Source organism: Biomphalaria glabrata, chromosome 4 (assembly GCF_947242115.1).
Source record: "Biomphalaria glabrata chromosome 4, xgBioGlab47.1, whole genome shotgun sequence".
Lineage (NCBI taxonomy): Eukaryota > Metazoa > Mollusca > Gastropoda > Planorbidae > Biomphalaria > Biomphalaria glabrata.
In genome coordinates, this window is record NC_074714.1 from 50,652,094 (window position 1) to 50,675,414 (window position 23,321).

The 23,321-nt window shown below is 30.6% G+C and overlaps 1 protein-coding gene across 3 annotated transcripts; it reads left to right on the forward strand.

The window, feature by feature from the left end:
• Nucleotides 1–96: 96 nt before the first annotated feature.
• Nucleotides 97–23,128, forward strand: LOC106067675 (protein DENND6A-like). 3 transcript variants are annotated; one of them, XM_056027806.1, is made up of 21 exons: nucleotides 97–295; nucleotides 3,397–3,435; nucleotides 3,721–3,763; nucleotides 5,269–5,378; nucleotides 5,548–5,628; nucleotides 6,088–6,193; nucleotides 6,486–6,565; nucleotides 7,647–7,709; nucleotides 8,434–8,489; nucleotides 8,639–8,699; nucleotides 8,890–8,951; nucleotides 9,224–9,319; nucleotides 9,897–9,991; nucleotides 10,638–10,706; nucleotides 12,649–12,713; nucleotides 13,454–13,543; nucleotides 13,766–13,819; nucleotides 14,840–14,949; nucleotides 15,977–16,079; nucleotides 16,213–16,287; nucleotides 17,450–23,128. In XM_056027806.1, exons 1-21 carry the CDS (start codon nucleotides 131–133, stop codon nucleotides 17,567–17,569), a joined length of 1,743 nt encoding a protein of 580 aa, XP_055883781.1. In that variant the 5' UTR covers nucleotides 97–130; the 3' UTR covers nucleotides 17,570–23,128. The 3 variants fall into 3 exon arrangements, with proteins under 3 accessions (XP_055883781.1, XP_055883785.1, XP_055883784.1); XM_056027810.1 differs by lacking the exon at nucleotides 10,638–10,706; XM_056027809.1 differs by lacking the exon at nucleotides 7,647–7,709.
• The last annotated feature ends 193 nt before the right edge of the window (nucleotides 23,129–23,321 follow it).

The following is a 23,321-nucleotide window of genomic DNA, read 5'->3' on the forward strand; positions in this document are numbered from 1 at the left end:
AAAATATTTAGTAGATCGTTTAATTTGCATGAAAAAAAATAATTAATTATAAATATTTATAACTTAAGCTTAAAATTACAGACAAGCTATTGAGATTGAGAGTATGCACTAGCACTTAAAAAAAACAAAAATGGGTGACAAAACTTTAGAAACTGAGGATATCCCTCGGAGCGTAATAAATGAAGACGAACCGATTAATAAAAGTCTAACAATGCTACCATGGGACAGATTTTCTAACTGGATCCACTGTGCCTGTGTTGTGACTTTTGATTTGGAGTTGGGCCAGGCTATGGAGGTTCATTAAATTTATTTTGTTTTAGTTAGAATAAAGACAATGACTGAATGACAGAACACTGAACAGTGATTACAGTGAATTGAGTGAAACTCAAACTGTGAAAGTCTGATTTAGTGATTAGTCTGAATCAGCGGCAGTGAGTGTAAGTGTAATCATTCACTGTAATAATGATACAGTAATGTCAATCACATTCATTCACTGTCAACTATTGTATTGGGTCTATTGAACTATCTTATAATCTTACTATCAACTTCAGATGAACTTGTCTTGAACTTGAACCACTGACAGACTGACTGAGTGACACTGACTGACAGTGAGTCTGAATCACTTGAATCAGTGTTATTTAGACAGTGTCAATTGCAATGTCCCAATTATCAATTAATGTTAATAATTAGATTAATTAGATAATAATATTAATAGTGTTAAATGTTACATTTACATATATTAATGATATCATATAATAATAATAATAATAATCTTTATTATCCGTAAGGAAATTTGTCTTACAATTTGTGCATTACCAAACAAAAAACATTATAACTATAAGAAACCAAAGTGTACATTCACACCAGACTCACTCATAATTTACATGTGACAAAGTTTGTACCAGATTGTTCTTATTTAATGATTTGATTGCCAGGGGAACAAAAGAGTGTTTGTGTCTGTTTGTCTTTGCTATCGGTGTCTTGTATCTCTTTTGTGATGGTAAAATCACAAAATCCTGACACAAAGGGTGATTCTTTATTTCAAGGATCTTGTTAGCTTTTTTATAGATGTTTGTCTCAAACAACTGCCCAAATGGGGTTTGTTTTTTGCCAATGATTTTGCCAGCAGCATTGAGGATTCTATTAAGTTTATTCCTATTTTTAATGATCAGATTGCCATACCAGGCAGTGATATTGAAACTGAAAACATTGCAGATGTGTGTGTGATAAAACATATACAGATCTATTTAGAGTTAGAGAATCTAGTCTAGACTAGATCTACTACTGAGACTACTCACTGGATCTAGACTAGAATATACATCTAGATGAAATCTCTAAGTCTAAACTCTAAACTCTAAATTTAAATCTATTTTATAGAGACTAGAAATCTAGATCAGATGAGTAGATCTGCAGATTATTCTTTCTAGATTCTAGATCATCTATCTAGACTAGATCCCTAGACATCTAGTAATCCCTAGAAATCTAAAAATATTATAATTATTTAAAAAAATATATTATATATAAATTTATTATAAGAATTTCAATTAGACCTCAAATCTAGATCTACCTCCCTCTAAATCTAGATGTTTGTAAAATGTTTTAGATGTACCGCCTTCAGAGTTGAAGATAATTTACTAAAAAATAAATTACTCCCTCTAGAGTCCAAACCTCCCACTGCACGACAGAAGTTTGTGGCAGACAGGGTATGAACCTGGAACCATCGACAAGTCCGAACGACACTCCACTATAGCATGCATACCGCATGACCCGGCAGCCTTCTGTTTAATTCTATATCATTAGAATTAGATCTATTAGTTACTAGATCATCTAGATCAAGATTTAGAATTTAGAAATCTAGATCAACCTCTAGAGTTTCTTAGACCTATATGAATCTAATCTAGATCTATCATATAAATATATAGATCAAGAATTCTAGTTACTGATAGTGTTAGTTACAGTTTCAGTGTTAGTCTTGATCAGTTGCTGAACTAACTATTTTACTACTCTAACTTACTAGTCTCTTTTAGTTCTTCTTTACTTTACTAGAATCTAGATATAAATCTTGTATTACTTCAAAAAAGAAGATGATACGTCCTACGCATCATGCATATTAACCAATGACTTAAATTCTGCCAAGTCACTGGTTTTTCTGGCTAGCTCAAACAACCCATTCCATGCTCTAATAGCACTGTACAAATTTGTCCTAGCATATGGGACGAGGAATGTGCCTTTATCTTTGTATCTTTCAGAGTATTTTATTAAATTTTGTTTTTGTATTTGTATTACTATCTAGCTTAGCTTTAGTTAGATCTAGAATCTAGTAGCTAGACTCAACATCTAGATCACTAGTCTAGTCTTTACTTTTGGAATAACATTTTGGTCTTACTAGATCCAACTCTAACTAAAGTTACTTTAAAGGGAAGACCAGGAGTTGGACTTGTTGTCATCCACTTCTGACAATAACAACCTTACAGTACAAGATAGAATATAGACTCACACATAATTAAGTTTTTTATTATAAATAATATAATCTAAAAATATATATACTACACTGTTTTTTTTTTCTTTCTAAAAATGGAAATTTTAATTCTGCATAAAAAGTTGTAAAAGATATAGTAAATATTGTATACTACCATTTTTTATTTAGATGCCTAGAAACATTTATAAATAAATTTTACATTATAATATATATATATATCAAATTCTTGAAATCACAGGAAAAAAACAGGATTACAATAGATTTTGTTTTATGGCTACATTGAATGAGATCAGATTTATACTAGTTCAAAATATAATTTCAATTTGTTTGCACTTTATTTAATATTATAAACTAAAATCCAACTGCAAAGGAATTGCAAGCAGCATTCACTCTGACTGCTATTTCTCTAACATCATACCTCTCTTTGCTTCATTATGCTCATGTAAGGAGTTGGTTCACAATGCACCAATCCATTAAATATTAAGTCAAAAAACATTATAAGAGTTGTGAGATGGGGGGGGGGGGTGAAACTTATTTATACCTAAAAAAAAAGTTTAGAACAGCATCTAACATAATACTGTCATCCATTTGAAGAAAAAAAAAAGTTTAATTTCAAAACAAAGATGGTGCTAAAACAATTTAAAGAAAAACATTATTTACTACTATTTATTAATAACACAAATTTACCATACCACTCAAAATCTTTGATTATGTAAGTACTGAACATTCACAAATTTTACTGACTTATCACTGCTGTTGGATTTGATTGATTGCTAAGTTAACCTTAACGCCTACTTTCACTCAGTGTTCTGATCTTACACAATAAAAAACAGATTTAAATTTATATTTTCTTTTTAATAAATATAATACTTTGAACAGTAACTTGTATAATTTACAAAAGGCTTTTTTTTTTTCAGTTAATTTACCCTGGCCATATCAAGTTAACAGATAAAGAGGTATTTAATTAAAAGCAATTTATTTTATTTGTTTTTAATCAACATGTTTCTGTTGTAGTAGTGTTCTCTATTTAATTTTTTTTAATTTTTTTTTTGTTTGGGATCTAGATTACTGAAGAACTGGTTTATAAATAAATAAATATATACTTTTTTTTATTGATGACGCTTGAAAAAAATGCAATATTTATATTTTATTTCTATTTTTTAAAGTTATTTAAGGAAATTACTTTAGTGATTATTCACTAAGTAATTAGTTACACATTTTGTTTTTACCTTTCCCAACAGAAAATGAATATATGTTATCTCTCCTTTCCTGATTCCAATTCAGGTGAGTAGACAATCTTGGAATAATTACTCACTTATAACATGATACGAAAAAAAAGTTAACTGAGTTTAATTTGAATTAAATGCAGCATGCATGCAACAACATGTGAGTGATAAGTGACGTGATACTCTTGTGCCCTGCCTATATATGCTTTGACATATTGCTATCCATACATTACATACATAGAAGTCAAATGTTTGGGTCACCGTCACAGTATTATTTGACCATGCGAGGCAGTACAAAAAATAAACTTTTTTTAAAAACCTCTCTAATGTTTATATTAGCTGTGTTTAACCACGGGAAGACTTGTTCCTTGTGAGAATCAGTTCTGGTGTATTTGAAAAGCTAAAAAGATGTACTATACATGTTTCTGAATATATACTACACATGTTTCTCTGGGGCTTTCCTGCTAATTGTTCTTCTGCTGGCCTTTCTACTGACGTCAGTATATACATGTGTGAGTTGTATTATCATTTTACAGAAGACTCAAATAATTGGCATAGAAGTGATGATTGTTATAGTGTTGTGTCAAGCAGCTGGGCTGTCTTTGTTTTACCCTTGACCATAGTGATTTTAGCTGCTTGCAGAAATTTCATCTCGCCTCAGCACAAACTTTCGACGGACATTGTCATCATCACTAGTATGGTTCACATACCATGTTACTGTGCAATGCAATGATTGTTCCAAATAATGTAGTGAGTTCAGAATACTAAGAAGAGTTCAGTTGTTCATCTCTCACAACTCACTTATGATTCAAGAAACTCTCTTGATAATGTTTCTCCAGATGTATTTATGAATTTGAGTTAAAACTTTCAAGTCGTTCTAACAGGTCTTTGCCTAATCACATCCTAAATTCATCTGTTACATCACTGATGATGTCACAAAATCTCTAGACATCCCTATGAGACATGTCATTACAAAGTAAGGAAAAAATCTCAACCAAATAATGTTGTGTCATGACAAAGATTATTAAACTTCCAGAATGATTTGAATTAGTTTCCTAACTTTTTGCCAGCTATTACTATCTCAATAATAGGATGAGCTTCTTCTTTAAAACAAAAAAATACAACACTTGCATTCTTTTTTTCTTTACCTTTGTATTCTGTACCCTCTAGTGTATCTACATGCTAGATGAAGTGTTTGTTGACACTGTTTTCTTTTCTGCATGTGTTTTTGTTCTAGTGTTTTTCAGACAAAAATATTATTCACACATATATATGTTGATCTAAGCATATTATAAATTTGGGATGAAAAATCCACAAAAGACATATTACTTAATAATTAGAAAAAAGTAACTTGACAGTAAAGCAGTTATCATATTTTGTTGACCTTGTAAGACACAGTAGAATAATAGAATATTGAATCACAGCATGGATATGAAAACATACCTAGTGTTAGTGCTTTACTATAATTCTTTATAAACTTTGTGTAAAACACACTCTTCACTTATGTCAGCATCATTCATTTGAATGTCTCGGAAAAGTAACCTGTTGTCCTTTAATTTTAAGGCTGCATGGGTGATACACAGTTTCACTTTAGAATACGTCAGTGTCCAGGTAGAAAGCCTCTTGTTCGAGCCCATAGCCAGTACAACAGAGATTGTCCAGTAACATTGCAGGTATCTTCATTTTGCATTTTTCTTCTTTTAATGGTGAATGTGAAATTAACTATGTCTTTTATTTTTAGTTCTGTCAACGTTTTGTCCCATGAGCTTTTAACCTTTCAGAGAAAAATCTTATGCTATAAATAACTTGTCTAATTGCTTTCCTTCTAATTACTTTCCTCAGTTAGATGATGCTCACTATTATGGTTTTGTTTACTTTAGACAGACTAAGGACAGGTCGATACGTCGAGGATATTTTCAGAAGGTGAACAGTTGTATTTTTTTATGCCATTCAAGTATATTAATACAGAAGATAATACTGTTCTTCTTTTATTGAATGTTACTTTGTCAAACATATTTAGAACTACCTTGATACAATAGACTTCAACATTCTATCTGAGACTGCCTTATTTCCTGCATTCATTTCTCCTTCTTTCCTATATGTAATAAACACTAGAGATTCACACTTATGATCAACTTGTCTTTGGTCAAGAAACCAATTAGTTCAATAAATAAATTATGTATGAAAATATAATTGAGTAAATTTTTGTGACAAATTATTTAAATCTCACGAAACCACTTCCTTGTTAAGTTTCACTTTGGTTGTTATTGGACATCTATCATCAAATTATCTAAATGATCTTGTCAAAATGTTTCTATTTTTCCATTTTCCTTTTAATTGAATCTATTTTACTTTAATAAAACATGTGCTCTATATTTCCAGTCTGTTGTTCTCATCACTAAACTGCCTTTTATAGCCTTATTTAATCAAGTCATTAGTATTATTGCCCCTGAGTACTTTGACAATGGGGAACCTAGTCTTGAAGCAGGTTGGTAGCAAAAACTGTTCAAATCTGTTAACTTTTATAAGCTGTTCATCAGTACTTCTTCTTCTTTATTCTCTTTTAAGAAAGAAATCTTTTTTTTTTTTGTTTCGTTTGTTTGGGTTTTTAATTTAAGAAATTAGAAAAAAGGAAATCTTATTTTTGTTTCGTTTGTTTGGGTTTTTAATTTAAGGAATTAGACAAAATTATTACACATATTCTTGATGATAAAATAGAATCAAATACAGTGATGTAAGGTTCCATTTTAAGGTACTGGTTAACTTAAAATCTTTTGCAGCCTGCCATGACATCGATCAATGGCCTTTACCTGTGCCAGGTGACACACTCAATCTTCCCATAATGGGCTCAGTTATACAGGTAACATCAAAGATAATGAGATGATGCCAATTTTCTTTGCTATACTTTTGTTTGTACCCTGTGAACTGTACTTTTCTTTGCTTTTGTATTTAAAAAAAACAAAAATTGCTTATTTTTATTGTAAATATGTTTTCTGTGATGAAAAAAAATATCTATTTCTCAAGGTCTTGTTTAATCCAAAATTTTCTTGTTTTTATTTATACTTGTTACCTGCTAATTTAAATTCCAAGAAACACCTCTATATTTAGTTTTAATAATAACTATAAATATCTTTATTACAATATCATCAAACAGGTCATGGAAAAACAAATGTTCTAAGCTTATAAAAAAAAAAAAAGATATATCTAATGATTTTTTTGTGTGAAATATTTGTCTGCTCTCTATTATTATTTGTTTACCTTTTCATTTGGCCATCTGTTTGCATTGTTAGAAGTGAGTAAAGGATGGGTATGCCTTGGTGTGTACTTTCTAAGAAACATCTGCACTTCTTGGACTGACTTTAATGTCTGCCTATATTTTATAGTCTAGCTATAATGGCATCAGATATGGGTTCTAATAATAGACATTGAACTGAAAGGACATTATAAAAGTACTATTATTGTAGAACTACCCATTTATAAATAAATAAAAAGTATTTCTTACTTTTTGTATGTTATTTTGGTGGGTAGAGAAAGGTCAGCTTTAAAAAGTGGACACCTTCCTTCTTCAAGGTATATTAGATCTAATATTTTTCGACAACTGATAGGAACAACAGTTCACTGTCAGAAGATATTTCCAATCTGTTCGTTCTAATATAAGTATAGTAGTCTAAAAATAATTCTGTGTTTTTTATCTTGTTAGCTCTAAAAGCAATGTTGCTTTAACTAGCTTGTCATTGCATTTTCTATCCATGAAATAAAAAATGTAAATACCAATCACCAAAAATCTCATGCCATTATTTGTTCTTTTGTTCATTTTGTTTGATTGTGTTTTGCTGTTTGGGAAGTTTTTGGTTTTTCTTTTCTTTTTGAGTTGTCATTAAATTTTATTTATTTTCACTCTTTTTTTTTTTTTGTATGTCATCTCATTTCTGGTTGATTAGGTCAGACTTTCCTGTAGGTCAGACAAGCTGATAGGTAGTGTACCACCTAAGTATAGTCAGACGGTAAGAGAATTGTAGCTAACAAATTGATTTGCTTTAAAAAGTTGTAATATAATGAATATTATTGAGCATAGGTTTATAAAAATGTAATATTGAAGCAGTTTTTATTTTTGCATGCTAAAACATATTTTGAATGCTATTAATCATATCAATATGTTAATTTATTAAATTTAAAAAAATATATAATGATAAAGAGATTTGACAAGGCAATTAAAACTCACATTAACAAAGAATGAAATAAAGTCTTTTTTTTTTTATTTGATAACTATTTATTTATTAAAAACTATGGCAATAACTTAGCATAAAGTTGTGAAAATGTGTTAGTAATTGTTTAACCACAAAAAAATTATTACAACCAACTTCATAAGTTGGTCCTTGAAAATTGTATATTCATTTTTTTTTGTTTCTTCCTGTTATAATATAAACATTTGATGCATTGAATAATTTTGTAAGAAGAACAAGTCTGTCCTTTTTCATATTGTATTCATTATTTTGAAATGACTAAAAAAAAATCCCTCGCAAGACCTACTATTAGTTTTAAATAATTTTTGGAAGAAGATTAAAGGAAAAGCTTAATAGGGGCAATACCTTTCTGTATGGATGTGGTCATTGAATATTTCCTTGGTATCCTGTGCAACAGTTTTAATATGCTAAATAGACTCAACATATACAAATGTATTTATTTGTTAGCTTTCTGTTTATTGATTTCTCTGATCCTGATTTTCAGCATTCCATTCCTGCTCACTCTATTTTACCATCAATACATGAAGTAGATATTTACAGGTCAGTCTTGGTATTCTCTGCCGAATAAAGTGTTGTTGTTTTTTTTGTTTTTTTTTAACTTAAATTTCTTTTTTATATTTATAAATTGTATGTACTATTCTTGGATGTAAACAATAAATTCATCTTTTATTTTTCACTTTATCCCACAGTTCATTTCTTAGTATATTACCACATGTTCAACTTCTTTGGGAATTGGTGCTTATAGGGGAGGTAAGGTATTGACTACATCATTCACTCTTTAGTTTGTTTGGTGTTCTCCTGGTGTATTAGTTTATCTTTTTTTTTTTTTTTTTTTTTGTTTCACTCACGAACAACAAATAGAATGTTACATTTTTATTACAGGAGAGCTATTTTCATGCATGCTATATATAAATATTGTGGGATTGTTTCTTCTATATAGCCCATTGTAGTGATGGCGTCATCTCCAACTATAACATGTAATACCGTACAAGCTCTTGTCAAGTAAGTCTATTAGATCATTACTGCTACTTATTTTCTATTCAGCTATTAATCCTTACTTCTGATTTTAATAGCTGTCCTTCCCTACCTAAAGAAAGTTACATTATTGTTAGTATGCATCCACCTTTTAGTGCATTGAAATTTACATTTACAAATTAGATTTGGTTTCTATTTGAATGACCATCAATAATAAGAATAGCTTTCTGTTTTAATAGCTTAAGATTTTTTGTTTATCAGAAATTAACCTGAAATTATTTTCTTTCTTATTTGGTCAGCATGATAGCACCACTTAAGTTTTGCAGTGATTTCAGACCTTATTTTACTATTCATGACAGTGAATTTAGAGAATACACAACGAAAACACAGGCTCCGTGAGTGATTGTTTCATATTTATATCAAATACAATAATGTTTCAAATATCCTTCATGCATATTGTATTAGTTGTTTTTTTTTGTTTTGTTTTTCAAAAGTTTCACAAATTTTTACAACCTTGAAGTATCATTTGTAAGCACTTGCTAGGTTCATTAATGAATCTAATGGAATGCTGCTTAGTTTTCATTGAGGAAAAATGTATGATTCCATGGGACAACTGGTGACCTTTGACTTAAAACACAACACTTACTTTCTGAAGTAAAAAAAAAATTATTACTAAATGGACATTTTGAAACACACTTTTCTATACATTCAACAACAGACCAATTACATTTGTTGCAATGTATTATATCACAGCTATGTTGGCTTAGTTATTTATTGACCTGTAGCCTTTCTAAATCTTCAAGGGCAAGGCACAAGATAATTTATTATCATTATAAAAAAAAAACATGAAATACATTCATAATTTAGTTTGAATAATTCTTGTTCAAAATTATTACTGCATCAAGGCGTCATATCTTTTTTTAGAACACAATGCTGAATATCTTGACTAGTAAAACTTTTTTTTCCCTTCAGGCCACCGGTTATACTGGGAGTGACAAATCCATTTTTTGCCAAAACTCTGCAGCATTGGCCTCATATTATCAGGATTGGTGAAATGGGACCATTAGGTGAGAGTCTTTCATTAATAGACTAATTTTGTACCTTTGATTTTTTCAAAATATTTGGAACAAGATATATTCACATTGGCTGGTGCCATTTTTATTTCATTTCTGTTGGCTTTAAAACTACTAAAAAAAAAATTATTAAGTTTTATTTCTATTCTTAAGGAATTATGTAATGATGCTTTATTTAAAATGAAAATGGCCATCTGTTTGAATATACACAAGCCTCCGTCTGAACACATATCCTACATTGCATGGATTTTGAACAAATTTTGTGCATGAGCTATTGATAGTTTCTTTTATAACCAGATTTGTTTTGACCTGAACATTCCATTAGAACTGTTGATATAAACAACAGATGTTTACTCTAAAATTATTGTTTACAGTTTAGCTGTAGATATCAGTTCTATGTTGTACACTGGTAGTAAATAGGATCCCTAAAGGTTGCAGATTTCTTTTTTTTTTTCCATAATTATCACTCATTAGTTAATTTAAGAGAACTAATGAATGGAATTGAACTGTAAATTGCTAATTGTTCTGTAATTTTATGAGGTAAATGAAATCTATAATTAGCAAATTGAAAATATAATTAATAAATGCGTGGGTTTACAACAACTAAGAATATTGGCATCTTTTTGCAATATTCTTAAAGGGAGTTCACCTAAGCTTGCCAACAAAGTCAAGAAAGCTGCTGCTTTGAAGACTTTGGATTCCAACCCAGGTTTGTTAACACCTTAGCATGCCTGCATGCTGTCTTAGTCCTCTTGAGCTGAAGACTGTTTTAGTTTTCTGTTGCTTTATTTCTGCTTGATATTTGACAAACACTCTTAATGTATTTTGTGTTCTATAATTCGTAACTCAAAACTGAAGCATTTGAAGAAAAGGTTTAATTGTAGTAAGTTATAGACACCTGTTATCATCTTTTGTGATGGTAGTACTTTAAAAGTGGACTATTTATAATAACATTTCTAAAAGAAAACATTTTTATTGAAAATATGAAGTAAAGTAATTGCTAAAATAAATTGTGGAAGTTAAAAACATTTCTTGTGTAAACATTTATAAATTTCAGTTTTGTCTTATTTTGAATTAGCAAGAAATGTAATCTATTTTCTTTGAATTGAATTTTTTACATTTTAATTATAGATTTGTTTTAACATTTTAGTTGTAATGTCTTTAACACTTCTAAATATTTTAGTCCAAAAAAAAGAGTAATTTACTCTTATGGTCACTAATAAATTGGAGGCGCGGTAGCTGAATGGTAAAGCGCTTGGCTTAAAAACCTAGGGGTCCCGGGTTCAAATCCAGGTGAAGACTTATTTTTAATTCTGTTATCTTTAGGGTGACTCGTTCGACCCAGCTCTAATGAGTACCAGGCATTAGTTGAGTAAAAGTAAAGACATGTGGTCATCGTGCTGGCTACATAACACCCTTGCTAACAATGGGGGGGGGGGCACAAAAACAGATGACCTTTACATCATCTGTGCCATAGATTGCAAGGTCTGAAAGGGTAATTTTACTATCGCCAATAAATTAAGTAGTATGGAAGTTCCAAGTTACATTCTGTGGTGATTAACTTAAGTATTGCTTCACCTTGTGCCAGTGATGGATTCATTTTCTCAATATTTTAACTTTTTAGTCAACTAAATTTACAATCCACTAAAAAGTTTTTAATTTAACTTTCAGTTGATGTTGTTTCTTAATGTTACAAAAAAAACAAACACTTTTTTTTATAATTGCCATAAATGTCACAAAAGCTGGCCAAAATTTACCACTTAGTAAGTTATAAAGTCTTTATAATGTCAAAAGTAACTATGTCAATGATTTATAATTACAGAAGATCTAGAGATAAATGTTACCAGCAGATACTTATTTTAGCACATTCTTCTTTTTTCCCTGAACATTTGACTTCCTCTGAATAAAAAAAACAAATTTCATGCAGAATGAGTTAATATTAAACACTAATTGTTTTCAAACGAATAGCGTGTGTATTGTTTCAGAAAGGCCAATGTTAATAAACTCTTAGTCTTTCACTTCACATTGTATGCAGTACGTATATTCAATAGAATTTAAACATAACAGAGCTGAACAATACTTTCAACACAAATACAGTCACTATCCTGTTGTTCTCTCAACTTTGTTGCTGTTTTATTGTAGTTTGTATTATTTATTTGAGATCACTAAACGCTCCTAGATATTCTGTCATTTTTCTGTTTTTCATGTTTGACTTGAACATTAAATTATTAACACTTAACTTTTATGACACCCTTTGCTCAGTCGCTATACTCTGTAGCATTTTCCTATTTGGGAAGGTTCTGTTTTTGAGAATGTGACCAACTAATCAACACAGTAGTTAATAGAATTAAAACTTTAAAAAGTTTTAGTTTTTGCTCTTGCTACCGAAAGACAGAAGTGTTTTGGTTTTTTTTTTTTTCTTTCTTTCTTTCATTTTTTTTGCTTGCATGTTAGTAATAGTTCCTAGTCAATCTTGAAAACTAAATTAATCATTTTGTTTAGGTTTGAAATATTTCACACCTCAGAAATATAGATTAGTTGTGCAAAATTGGTATCCATTTGCAAACCCAAACTTTTTGGCTACATTCAGATTGTTTATAGAACTTGTTGTTAAGTTAATTATATATTCTCATATACATTTCTTTTACCAGGAGTCTACACCAGATACAAGTCTTTTCTCACCAAAGATAAAGCGATACTTAAACGTCTTATGAAAGTAATTTTAAATATTAATTTTCTGTTTATGCAATAATCATCATCAAACACTTAGTGAGGGCCTGAGAGGTTCAAGTCCTATTCTTGCAAAAGCCCTGGAGAGAAACCCTGCTGTTATGCGTAGTGTTACTATACAGGCCGAGAATTAGTGGTTTCTCAGAACTGTTGAAATGGAGATCAACAAGTCTGGGGTAGTTGAAAAGAATATGAGACATGGTTTTCCTCTTCCTCCCCACAGCAGGGGCACTGTGAGTCAAAATTAAGGCCTGAGCCATACAAATTTTGAGCCAGCGGGACATTGGCCCATCCTGTACTGTGCTATAATAGCTTGCTTGGTCCTGGATAGTATCCACCACAGGGAGACGTGGTTGGGGCACCTCATATGCGCCCAGACTCTGTTGTTTGTTTTTTTTTGTGACTTCTCCCAGCAGTCAAACCACTTTTCCATTTCTATTTTTTGGATTGTTGCTGGAACATGATGGGAACTCACAGCCTGCTCAGTAGGTGGTATTAGCCCCTCGTGGGCTAAGGAATCTGCAAGGGTGTTGCCAGTCACACAATTATATCGTGTGAAGCCATGATGACAGTGTCTATATTGGCGAAGGGGGGGCATGGTCCAGGGCTTTGCAAAGCCTTTAGCTTATGCCATAATATGTACTATATTTTTAATATTGCTTTTTAAAAATCTTATTGGTAGAGTTTCATGTTCACTTTATTTGTATTATTCCTATTCCTTTGCAGGGTTCCCAGCTGAAGAGACCTGTAGAAGCTCAGAATGCCATCTTGAGAAGACATTTGTTAGAACTTACTCACAGCTTTATGATTCCTTTAGTAAGTCCAAGTATCTAACAGAAATTTATTTCATTTGAAGACTTGGTGCTGAATTTAGTGATTAAAAGACAAAAACAATCTACAAAGGTCACTTGGTCAGAGGAAACTTAATTTTTATTCAGTGGATAACTTTCGAAACAAAATATTGTGTTAATTATATTTACATATTTTTTTATATCTTTTAATTTAAAAAAAAAAATTATTTTGATTTTACTTTCTAAGGAGAGATATATAACAAGCTTGATGCCTCTACAGCGAAACATTTCACCTCACAAGGTAAACTTTAAAAATTAAATAAATCTTGTAAAGTCATAATAATCCTTTGCTTAGTCTTGGGTAGCCCTTTAATAAATACTCATAATATTATAACTTGTACTGTTAAAATTAATGTTTTTCTGTATTTGCTATTGAGATACTGATAAAAAAAAAATTTGGTCTGCAATGGTAAAATACTTCTTGTGGCTAACTTTCCCCTAAAACCTATGGCCTTTTCAGATATCAGTACTCCTCATTTAGTATAGATAAATGTTATGGCATAATTTGGAATTTGTAAAATTACTTGTTTCATCCTAATTACAAGAAAGATAACGCTTACTATAAGCTATCCCGACAAGACCAACATCTAATCTTTCGACTCAGGACGGGACACAACAGAATGTGAAAACACATGTACCGGAAGCTCAAAATTGGAACCAGTGAAATCTGCCCATGTGGAGTATCACCAGAGAATGCCGACCACGTCCTCCAAAACTGCTCTCTTTACCAAGAGGCCTGTATAAGACACTGGCCCCAAAACACCCCAATAGAAAGAAAACTGTATGGAGAGCTCCCTGATTTGGAAACCACTGCGCAGGTCATCTTATGTATTGGTCTAGTCATCTGAACACTCCAACATAATGATGAGAACAAAGAAGAAGAAGAATAAAAAGGGAAAGTTTTGACTTAGAGACAATGACGCGATGAATTAAAAAACAAGACTAGTATTTTAGCAAGAATAGCGAAATGTAAACAGACTACTTTTGGTGGCTTTAGAGAGAAGCAGACCTAGAGAATTAGCTTGACAACATTCCACGATTCCCTTTGTTATTATTAAACTTCTTCGACATTTGCTATCACATCAACTAACTTATTTGTGTTGATTTTTTTATTTCAGTACTACCTCTGTTTAACTTCTGTGCCTAATACACATCGTGGAATGCAATTTAAATTATTTGAAAAATTGATTACATTTTGCTTGTTGAATAGCTAACTGCCCTACATTTTGAACACTTAATGAAAATTGAAAATCCATTTCAGGGCCCTCCAAAGCTGCGACCTTTTGAGACGGAAAAGTTTATAGAAACATTGGAACAGTCAGGACCTCAGTTGACATCAGGAATAAAAGGGGATTGGGAGGCTTTGTATAGGTAGCACTTTAAAATCAACATTTTAATAGATTTTGTCAGTGCTTTTTTTTTTTTTTTTTTTGTAAAAAAAAATAGGTGGCGGTACTCAGTAGTTGATTGCCTAACTTTTAACTACTAAAAATTAATAATATATGTTAAAATATAAGAAAAGTAATAATTTTTTCAAAAAGCTGCAGGTACGCCGTACCGGTACATACCGTCAGAAAAAAAGCCCTGGGTTTTGTTTGTTTGTAAAATGTTTTACGTCCTTGGGATTTGAAGATAATTTCATTTTAACCCAAACCTTCTGTAGGAAAACAGTCCAAAGTGCATACCATATGACCAGGCAGCAAGCCATAATAGTTATTGGTAAAGATAATCTCCTTAAACGGCACTGCTAACTTAGCAATGTACTAAGAGACTGGTAGGCAGAGTTCAGACAGCTTGCTATGACTAGAAGGTCATTGATCATTTTAAAAGGGCATTGACGGGCTTATATCAACTCACTCGTAGTGGAATCTTGTACACATTATTTCTCCCCCTTCCAATTCTTGGATCCAGTTGAAGCTTTGCACAATTATTAATTGTGGATGACAACACATGAATCTATGAATAAAATTATCCAACTAGTTTATAAATTAGTCATAATTAGTTAATATTGTTTTATATAGAAAAAGTACTGAGCTAAGGGGAAATGAGCCTTGTGTAGACAAGTAGGTCATTCTTAAACATTTTTAAACTAACAATAGGCCAATAAAACATTCTATTTTTATAAATACTTGAATAGCTCAGGCATGTTATCCTTCCATCATGGAGGCTCAAGACCTCTTGCAACTTTTTATTGCTTTTGAAAAGGTAGCATGGAAACCTTCTCCCAGATAACACCACCATCGCTGGTCCTTAAAAGTGATTGGAGCAAAGTGCATTACGGGTGCTATGAGCATGCAATAATATAATAATAATTGATGCTGTTTCTTTCAATATAAGCTTTGTTGTTGTTTTTTGTTTTTTAAAGTATTTTTTATATTTTACTTTTCTTTTTGTTAAGGCGCTTCTTCCGTTCACCAAACTTTGAAGGCTGGTACTATCAAAGGCAAAAAGAAGTCAACCAAAAATTGCAGTTGTTACATCTTGAAGCTTTAAGTAATGCTGTAAGCAGCTTTTTTTTTTTAACTATGTCCTAAGTTGACATTTAGTGGGAGTACACATATTTGTTTAAAAAATTTGTTAGATTTTTTTTTTATGTGTATTAAATAATTTTAATTTATATTATTTGATTTTCAGAATTTATCCGAATGGATTGCTGATAAAGAAGAAGTTCAAATTATTGATCTTATTCTCAAAATAAAAGACAAACTGGTAATCCAGATTTGATTTGATTTGTATGAAAACTACAATCCATTGCATAGATATATATATATATATCAGAGGCAATTATTATCAAGATATATCTATTTCTATGTTTGAGTTATTCATAGGTAGTTCTTTGACAAATAATGCTGTCTCACTCATCTTTTTCATAAAGAACATTTGAGTCAATGAGTGCCTGAGGGTTACTGCGAGCAGTTTGTTTTTTTTACATACAGACACATGAAAACGTAAAAGACTGCAATCTGGGTATAGATTGATTTAGTTAATTAAGAAGCCCTCAGCCCCCTGGATGACAAATTGGTCATCATCGAACCACGATGGACAAACTATATTAATTAAGAGAATTGGTTTTATTTTGTTTTTTTCTGTCTGCTTTCTTCTCCCATAGGCACCATACATTGTAAAGAAAGTGTTTGTATTTTATTAGCCTTAGTTATAATGAAATAATAATAAGCTGGAATAATTCTAAAAGATAGAAAAGAAGCTATAACACTAAACTTTCAAAAATAACAATTTGTAATATATGTATGACCTGCCAACTATTTGTATAAACACGCCTTAGGTCCTTAAACATTTTTGATTATGTAATTTTCAATGCTGGGGGGATATAGAACTGTAAATGGTTGTGTGTTTTGTCTTGACAGTAGCTTCATGATGAAATATGAAAATCAGGTAATTTAGGATAACTAATAATAATAATAATCTTTATTGTCCGTAAGGAAATTTGTCTTACAATTTGTGCATTACACCAAACAAAACATAACTATAAAAAAAGAAAATGTACATTCACACCAGACTCACTCATAATTTACATGTGAAAAGTTTATATCAGATTGTTTCTATTTAATTATTGTTGTTGTAGTATGGGATTCAAGCCTTGCTATTAGTTTTATTTTGTAAAGGTCGAAGAGATTTTTTTTACTGAATGCAAATGTAATAAAAGCATAGTATTTGGTATTCCAAGCTCTTGCCACTGGTGTTTATTATGGCCGTATTGTATTCTAGTGGGCCCTTAAAACAACCACTTTTAGAATGACTTTACAGTGGTATTCTAATGCCCTCAATATGTTCAAACATTATATTGTTTATTTATTACAAGTTTTCTTTTAAAAAAATGTTCAAAATGAATGCTTGTTTTTTTAATTCTCAGAATTTCGCTACTCACAATCACGGCCTTGTTGGAAAAGAAAGTGTGTCAAGGTTACAGAAGCAGCTGGAAGATATTGTCTCCACTCTGCCTGATGATCTGCAGAGCGTCATTAAAACGTGACACCAAATTGAGACACCTCCCATCTCTGGGGAACAATTACACTTGATATTTCAAAGTTCCATTGTGATGTGATCAGTCGACAATTATGCCTGTGTTGTTGTTTTTTTTCAAAACAAAGCTCTAGCAGACATCTGACGTTAGTCAAATATAGGTTTTTATGAAGGCAACCACCCAACTCAGGAATTAATTGTTAGGTTGTCAATACCCAAGTTAAAAGAAAGGAATACAAAAACATCTCTCAGTGATCAGAAAAAAAAAATGAGTTTCCGTACCTCTCACATTTTCTTAAACATTTCCTTTCACTATTTATTGATTCTGACAACTGGGGGTGATGACTGTAACCTGTGCAGTTTCAAATCAAAACATATATATAAATACTGTAGATTCTTGTTATTAACCATTGTAAATATATTCTTTTAATGTGTTTCAATTTATGCAAAACGTTCGAGCACAGTTTTAAGTTGTGTTTTAATGAGAATAAATGTTTTAAGTTTTGAGAATATTCTACAATTGTAACCGGATGTTGTATTTTTACTAGACATTGAGTTCTTTAAAAAAAACAGAACCATAAAGATGTCATGTTATCCAGAAGTTGCAAAAAATGGAATATTGGGAATAATTTTAAAATGTTTCTCAGTTCCAGGGACTTACTGTATTATTCTATAGTTTTATATAACTCTTTCCATGTTCAGGCTTGATACAATGTTCTCATTAACTGTATTATAAAAAGAGTAACAAAAAGTTATAAGATTGTTCATTAGGGTGTACTGTTGAAAGCTGGTCTTATACAATGTACTATTTAAAGCTGGTTGCATTCATTCAACTGTTTAAAGCTGGTTGTATACAGTGTACTAGTATACTATTTAAAGCTAGTCGTTTATATTGTCATGTTTAAAGCTGGTTGTGTACAGTCTACTATCAGGTTGTATTCATCATCAAATATTAATTATTAGAGCATTGTGTCTTTTTTTATGTTATATTAAACAAGTTGACTTTGTATACTTCAAAGTAAATTGATCATTTCTTTTCTACATAGTGGTGTTAAGTAGAATAAAACAAATAGTGTTATTTTGTAAATGGCAACTCTTATTGTATAATACTCTAAAACTGCACAAGTGAACAACCAGAGCAGCTATTCTGAACATCAACTTGGATCAAAACATATTGTATTTCTTACCCGTTCATCTCTTTCAAACCTCAGTGCAACTTTAGAATGAGTTGAAGTCATCTTATTTTGTTACTCTAATTCTGTTTCATTGGTTATTGTATTTGTAGTAAGTTCTTGTTATTAATTGTAATGTAAACCTAAACAAGTTTTCTCTTATTCACTATATGAGAGGGAAAAAAATGTATGTTGGGCTAGTGATCAATTCTGGAATATTTAAAGTAATTTCATTTAAAAAAATGTTTTGTTGTTTGTTTTTTTTTACTTGTAGTGTCAGGATTAATTGACTACTAGTTTATCCTGGCTGCCAACATAATCTATAACTTTCATGTGATAAATTTCTTCTTTTGCAATATGCTGTTCAACATTTAAATTCATTTGTATCAATTTAGTTTCAAACACGTCCCAAATTTTAAAGTTTCCTATTGTGCTCCGCCAAGAGAGTCCCATGTGCTTTATAAATTTGAATAGTTATTTTTTTTATTTTTTTTTTTTACCATTGCAGTTAATAGTTGAATCTATAATACATGATTCTTTATAGCATTTCAAAATGTTATTCAACTCTATTTAATGTGTTGTTTTCATGAAAGGAAAGGAAGAAACATTTTTGTTAGTTTCTTTCACAAGTCATTGAATTGTTACATGTATTTATCAAGTTTAAGGGTATTAGTTTATTAGGGCTTGCTTTAAAACATTCTACTGTTTCTTTGGTGTTTACAAGCTTTTAATGCACAGATGATTTGATCTCATGTCTTTGCAATTTGAATTAAGAAGAGATCACAGAGCTTGATTTGAATGATGTAGCAGATAGAAGTGTATGCCATTTGTGTGTCCAGAGTTATCATCAGACACAGCATTTCTATAGCATCTAGGCATTTTCAGTCAAGATAGGAAATATCTATAGGTATTACTAAACCTAAGACTGTTTTACTGATCTTTATTGAACCTTTGTTGTTATTGCAAGGACTCCTTTCTCAATGAAAAACAACAACATTCCACAAAAGAGACTAGACTCAACATACAAAGAAGTTCATTGAGTGACATCATACACACAGACATCTGGATCCTCCTCACTTTTCCCAGGTCAGTGCTGATACAGTCTGGGTCAAGAACAAACTTTTCTAATGCCTTTCATTAAATGCCTCAACATGTGGAATTAACAAAAATGACTTTGTCCTAATTTGAAATGCCCTGATTGAAAAACTTTTTAATAACAAAGCTTTATTTTACTGGGATTACCAAGGAATCCAATATCATTGTTTCATTTACTACCTAATACATTCTGAGAGTGAGAAAGCTTATTATATGCTCTCCATTTGTCAATTGGGTATTACTACTGACAAGGAAATGTATAAAATATAAAGAGTTTCATAATTTCAGGATTCCTTTTAAACTCTGTTCTGTTCAGAATTATATTGTGTTGTTGTTGTTTTTTTTGTGTGTGTTTTAAAAAAATGAAGTCAAAATGATAAAAAGTAAAAAAAAAATTACTTTCGTTTTTCTCTATGCTCTTGATTTAGACCTGGGTGTTGATGTAAGTGTTATCAAGTGTACATGTCAAAGTCTTTAAATTTCCATGATATATGTTTATCAAATAGTACATCAAACAATCAAGTTATTGCTTTTTAAAAAGATAACTAGTGTTGCCTATTTAGTATTATTAATATATGTATTACTAACCCACATGTGTTTTTATTTAAGTAATGTATACAGAAGTTCCACCGTGTAAATTAAATCTGCTATTTAATTGGCCAAAATAAACTATATAAATATTTAAACATGATGTACCCGGTAATGTGTCGAAATTTTATATGAATTAGTCATGAAACCTGCACCATATTGAAAGACATTGGTTTTCTTTAATTGAAAGGGTATTTTATATTTTAGAACTGAACTGAGATTCTTTGAAGTTTTAGTTTAATAATAACATATCTCCTATATTACACTGTTAATACTGTGTCTCATGTTTCTATAGTTACTGACTATGTAATGACCTTTGTTCATTTTGTCTATTTAATGTCTCGGCTTCTGTTGAAGAAATAAAAACGTGTGTGAGTGTGCAAAAACTTGTGTGATTGTGCAAACATACCATAAAATTTGAATTGTTGCTGCATAAGGGTGAAAATTTAGTAGTACAGATTTTTAAATACTGTTGTGAATGTAAATGTTTGGTAAATGTAAATTTTATTTAAGCACTACTATCCAAGTACTTATATGAATGGTGTGTAGTTCTCAATATTGTATCTAAGTGCCATTGTGAATTTTTAACTATTTAGCCAGTGGTCTTTTTTTTTTTAGTTAAGTACATAGTCTAATGAACTTTGCAAGGGTCTTTCTGTAAGTTACAAATTCTATTATAGGACATTGAAGAAAAGAACAAATAATGTTCAGTAGAAGACAATGGAGATGTAGGTAAATCAGCTGATAATATAAAATTGTGTAACATAATACACAGTAACTTATAGTAATTACTGTGTTTATGGCCAACCAAACATCAGGATCAGCAATAATTTTTGTAAGCATCATTAAGTTATGCAAACAAAGTTCTATTGGCCAAGGAATTGTTTTTTGAGTTTTTTGAATTGTAAAAAATATCCGCCTATTGTTTAACTGATAATGCAATATAAGAAGGTCACTTGATAAAATAGTCAAATTGTATTGTTTTCTGAAAGTATTTTTGATTCAGTTAATTCATTTCAAAATTCAACTTAATCCGGTGAACATAGATATCTTTGTTGGGTTTAAATTGATTCATAATTGAAAATCCTGTCAAATGTTTTTATTTTCATTTCCTGAAAATGTATTTTTGTTTACTTTTCACCAAGTGACTGATTTAGTCTGGCAAATGTCAGAAATATCTTATTCTCCTTTTAATTGCAATCAAAAGATTTCACAATTTAAATCCATATACTGTAAGCCTAATAGAATCTCAATGATTTGTTTACAATTGAAGAAGGGGTGTTTATTATATTTTGTTGTTCATTATTGGCCTTTGTTAAGTCATAACTACAAGAAGGTTTCCACAGCAATTTTGTCTTCAAAAGTCTTTTGTCTCTTAGAAAATAAATTAAGTTTGCAGTTTAACTAGAAGTGTTATTGCCATCACTTCTTTAGACGAAGTTCTTAGAAAATAAATTAAGTTTGCAGTTTAACTAGAAGTGTTATTGCCATCACTTCTTTAGATGAAGAGAATGTGATGTGACACAATGTACATATTGTTTGATTAATCAGTAAGCGACAAAAATATTATCAACTTTCATTTATTTTCTCCTTTTCTTAGATTTTTTCCTTCCCCCACTGAAAAACCTATTTACCACCATTTTAGTCTATGCTCTGGTAATAAATATTTATACATTACTAGTGTCAAAGTGTTTATATAGATAATGTAAGCCCACCACACCAAAGAACCTCCATATCTCTGAGCCCTAAGTACATTCATTTTAGTATTCTCTGTTCATCTGAAGATTATTTTACTTTTAGTTTACTCTATCTTGACTTGTCAATGGTAGGCTGTTGTTTTACCTAACTAGTGATTAGGACATGGAAAGTTAATGACATGAAAGATACACAACTAATTGCTGTGCCATAAAAGACCCTTTTTTGTTTAACTACTCCCTGAAATAGACACTTAATGTAATGAAAGGGGAGGGCTTTATAAAAAGCATACTTTTTCCCACCCATAGATTAAGTATCAATTTCTTTTTATACTCAAGTTCCAAGATCACAGCATTGATACCGCAGTGTTTTGTTACTTGATACCATAATGTATTCTCTAGTCATAAATCCTGACCACTTTCTCTTGTTACATTGGTCATTTTGCTCCTACTTTCTACCAACTATTATATGTTTTTTTTTATTTTCATTCTTTGACTTTAGTGAAAATTGTTATTTGTTTGTAATATTTTTGTTATTATCTCAGATATGCCAAGTAGATATTTGTTTGGGGTAAGCCTACTTACTTCAGAAAGGTTCTTAACATGATCTACTTTAGTATTGTCACATCTTAATGTTACGCAAGTCACTACCAATATCAAATTTGTTGTTTTTTTTTCATTTATATTTGAAATACTTTGTTCACTTTACCCTGTCTGGTTTGTTTGTATGGTACTTAAAATAATATGTTGTAGCTGTTTTGTTTTTGATTTGTTGATGTTGCTAGTCTGAGTCTGACTTCAATTTATAAATGTTGGTGATCTTTTACTTAGACAAGGTACATCTTGGACATGCAGTTTGTACTTCTATTTGACACAGAAATTATTTTGCAGTTTTTACTTTTATGTGACACAGAAATTATTATTTTGTGTGTACTTCTAAATGACAATTTCATTGAATATGTCTTAAAACTTGATAACATGGAAAATTACAAAGAAAAATAAAAAAAGATTGCAATTTTTTTTTCAGAAATTTTTATTAATTATTTATTGGTTAATTGGCATCTAAATAATGTTTGTTTCTTGTATTAATGTGTGTGGCTCCTTTCCCTGTAGTTTTTAATTTTGGTCAATCTTCCTGACAACCATCTTAGATTGACGAATATTTTGTTCACTTGTGTTAAAACACACAGACCATCCATATTTATTTCTCTCT

Excerpts from the sequence above, each read along its gene's own strand:
- LOC106067675 (XM_056027806.1), top strand. The coding sequence starts at position 131 with ATGGGTGACAAAACTTTAGAAACTGAGGATATCCCTCGGAGCGTAATA. Across the intron at positions 8,490-8,638 it reads CATGAAGTAGATATTTACAG|TTCATTTCTTAGTATATTAC; the intron begins GTCAGTCTTGGT and ends TTTATCCCACAG. Across the intron at positions 13,544-13,765 it reads ACAGCTTTATGATTCCTTTA|GAGAGATATATAACAAGCTT; the intron begins GTAAGTCCAAGT and ends TTACTTTCTAAG.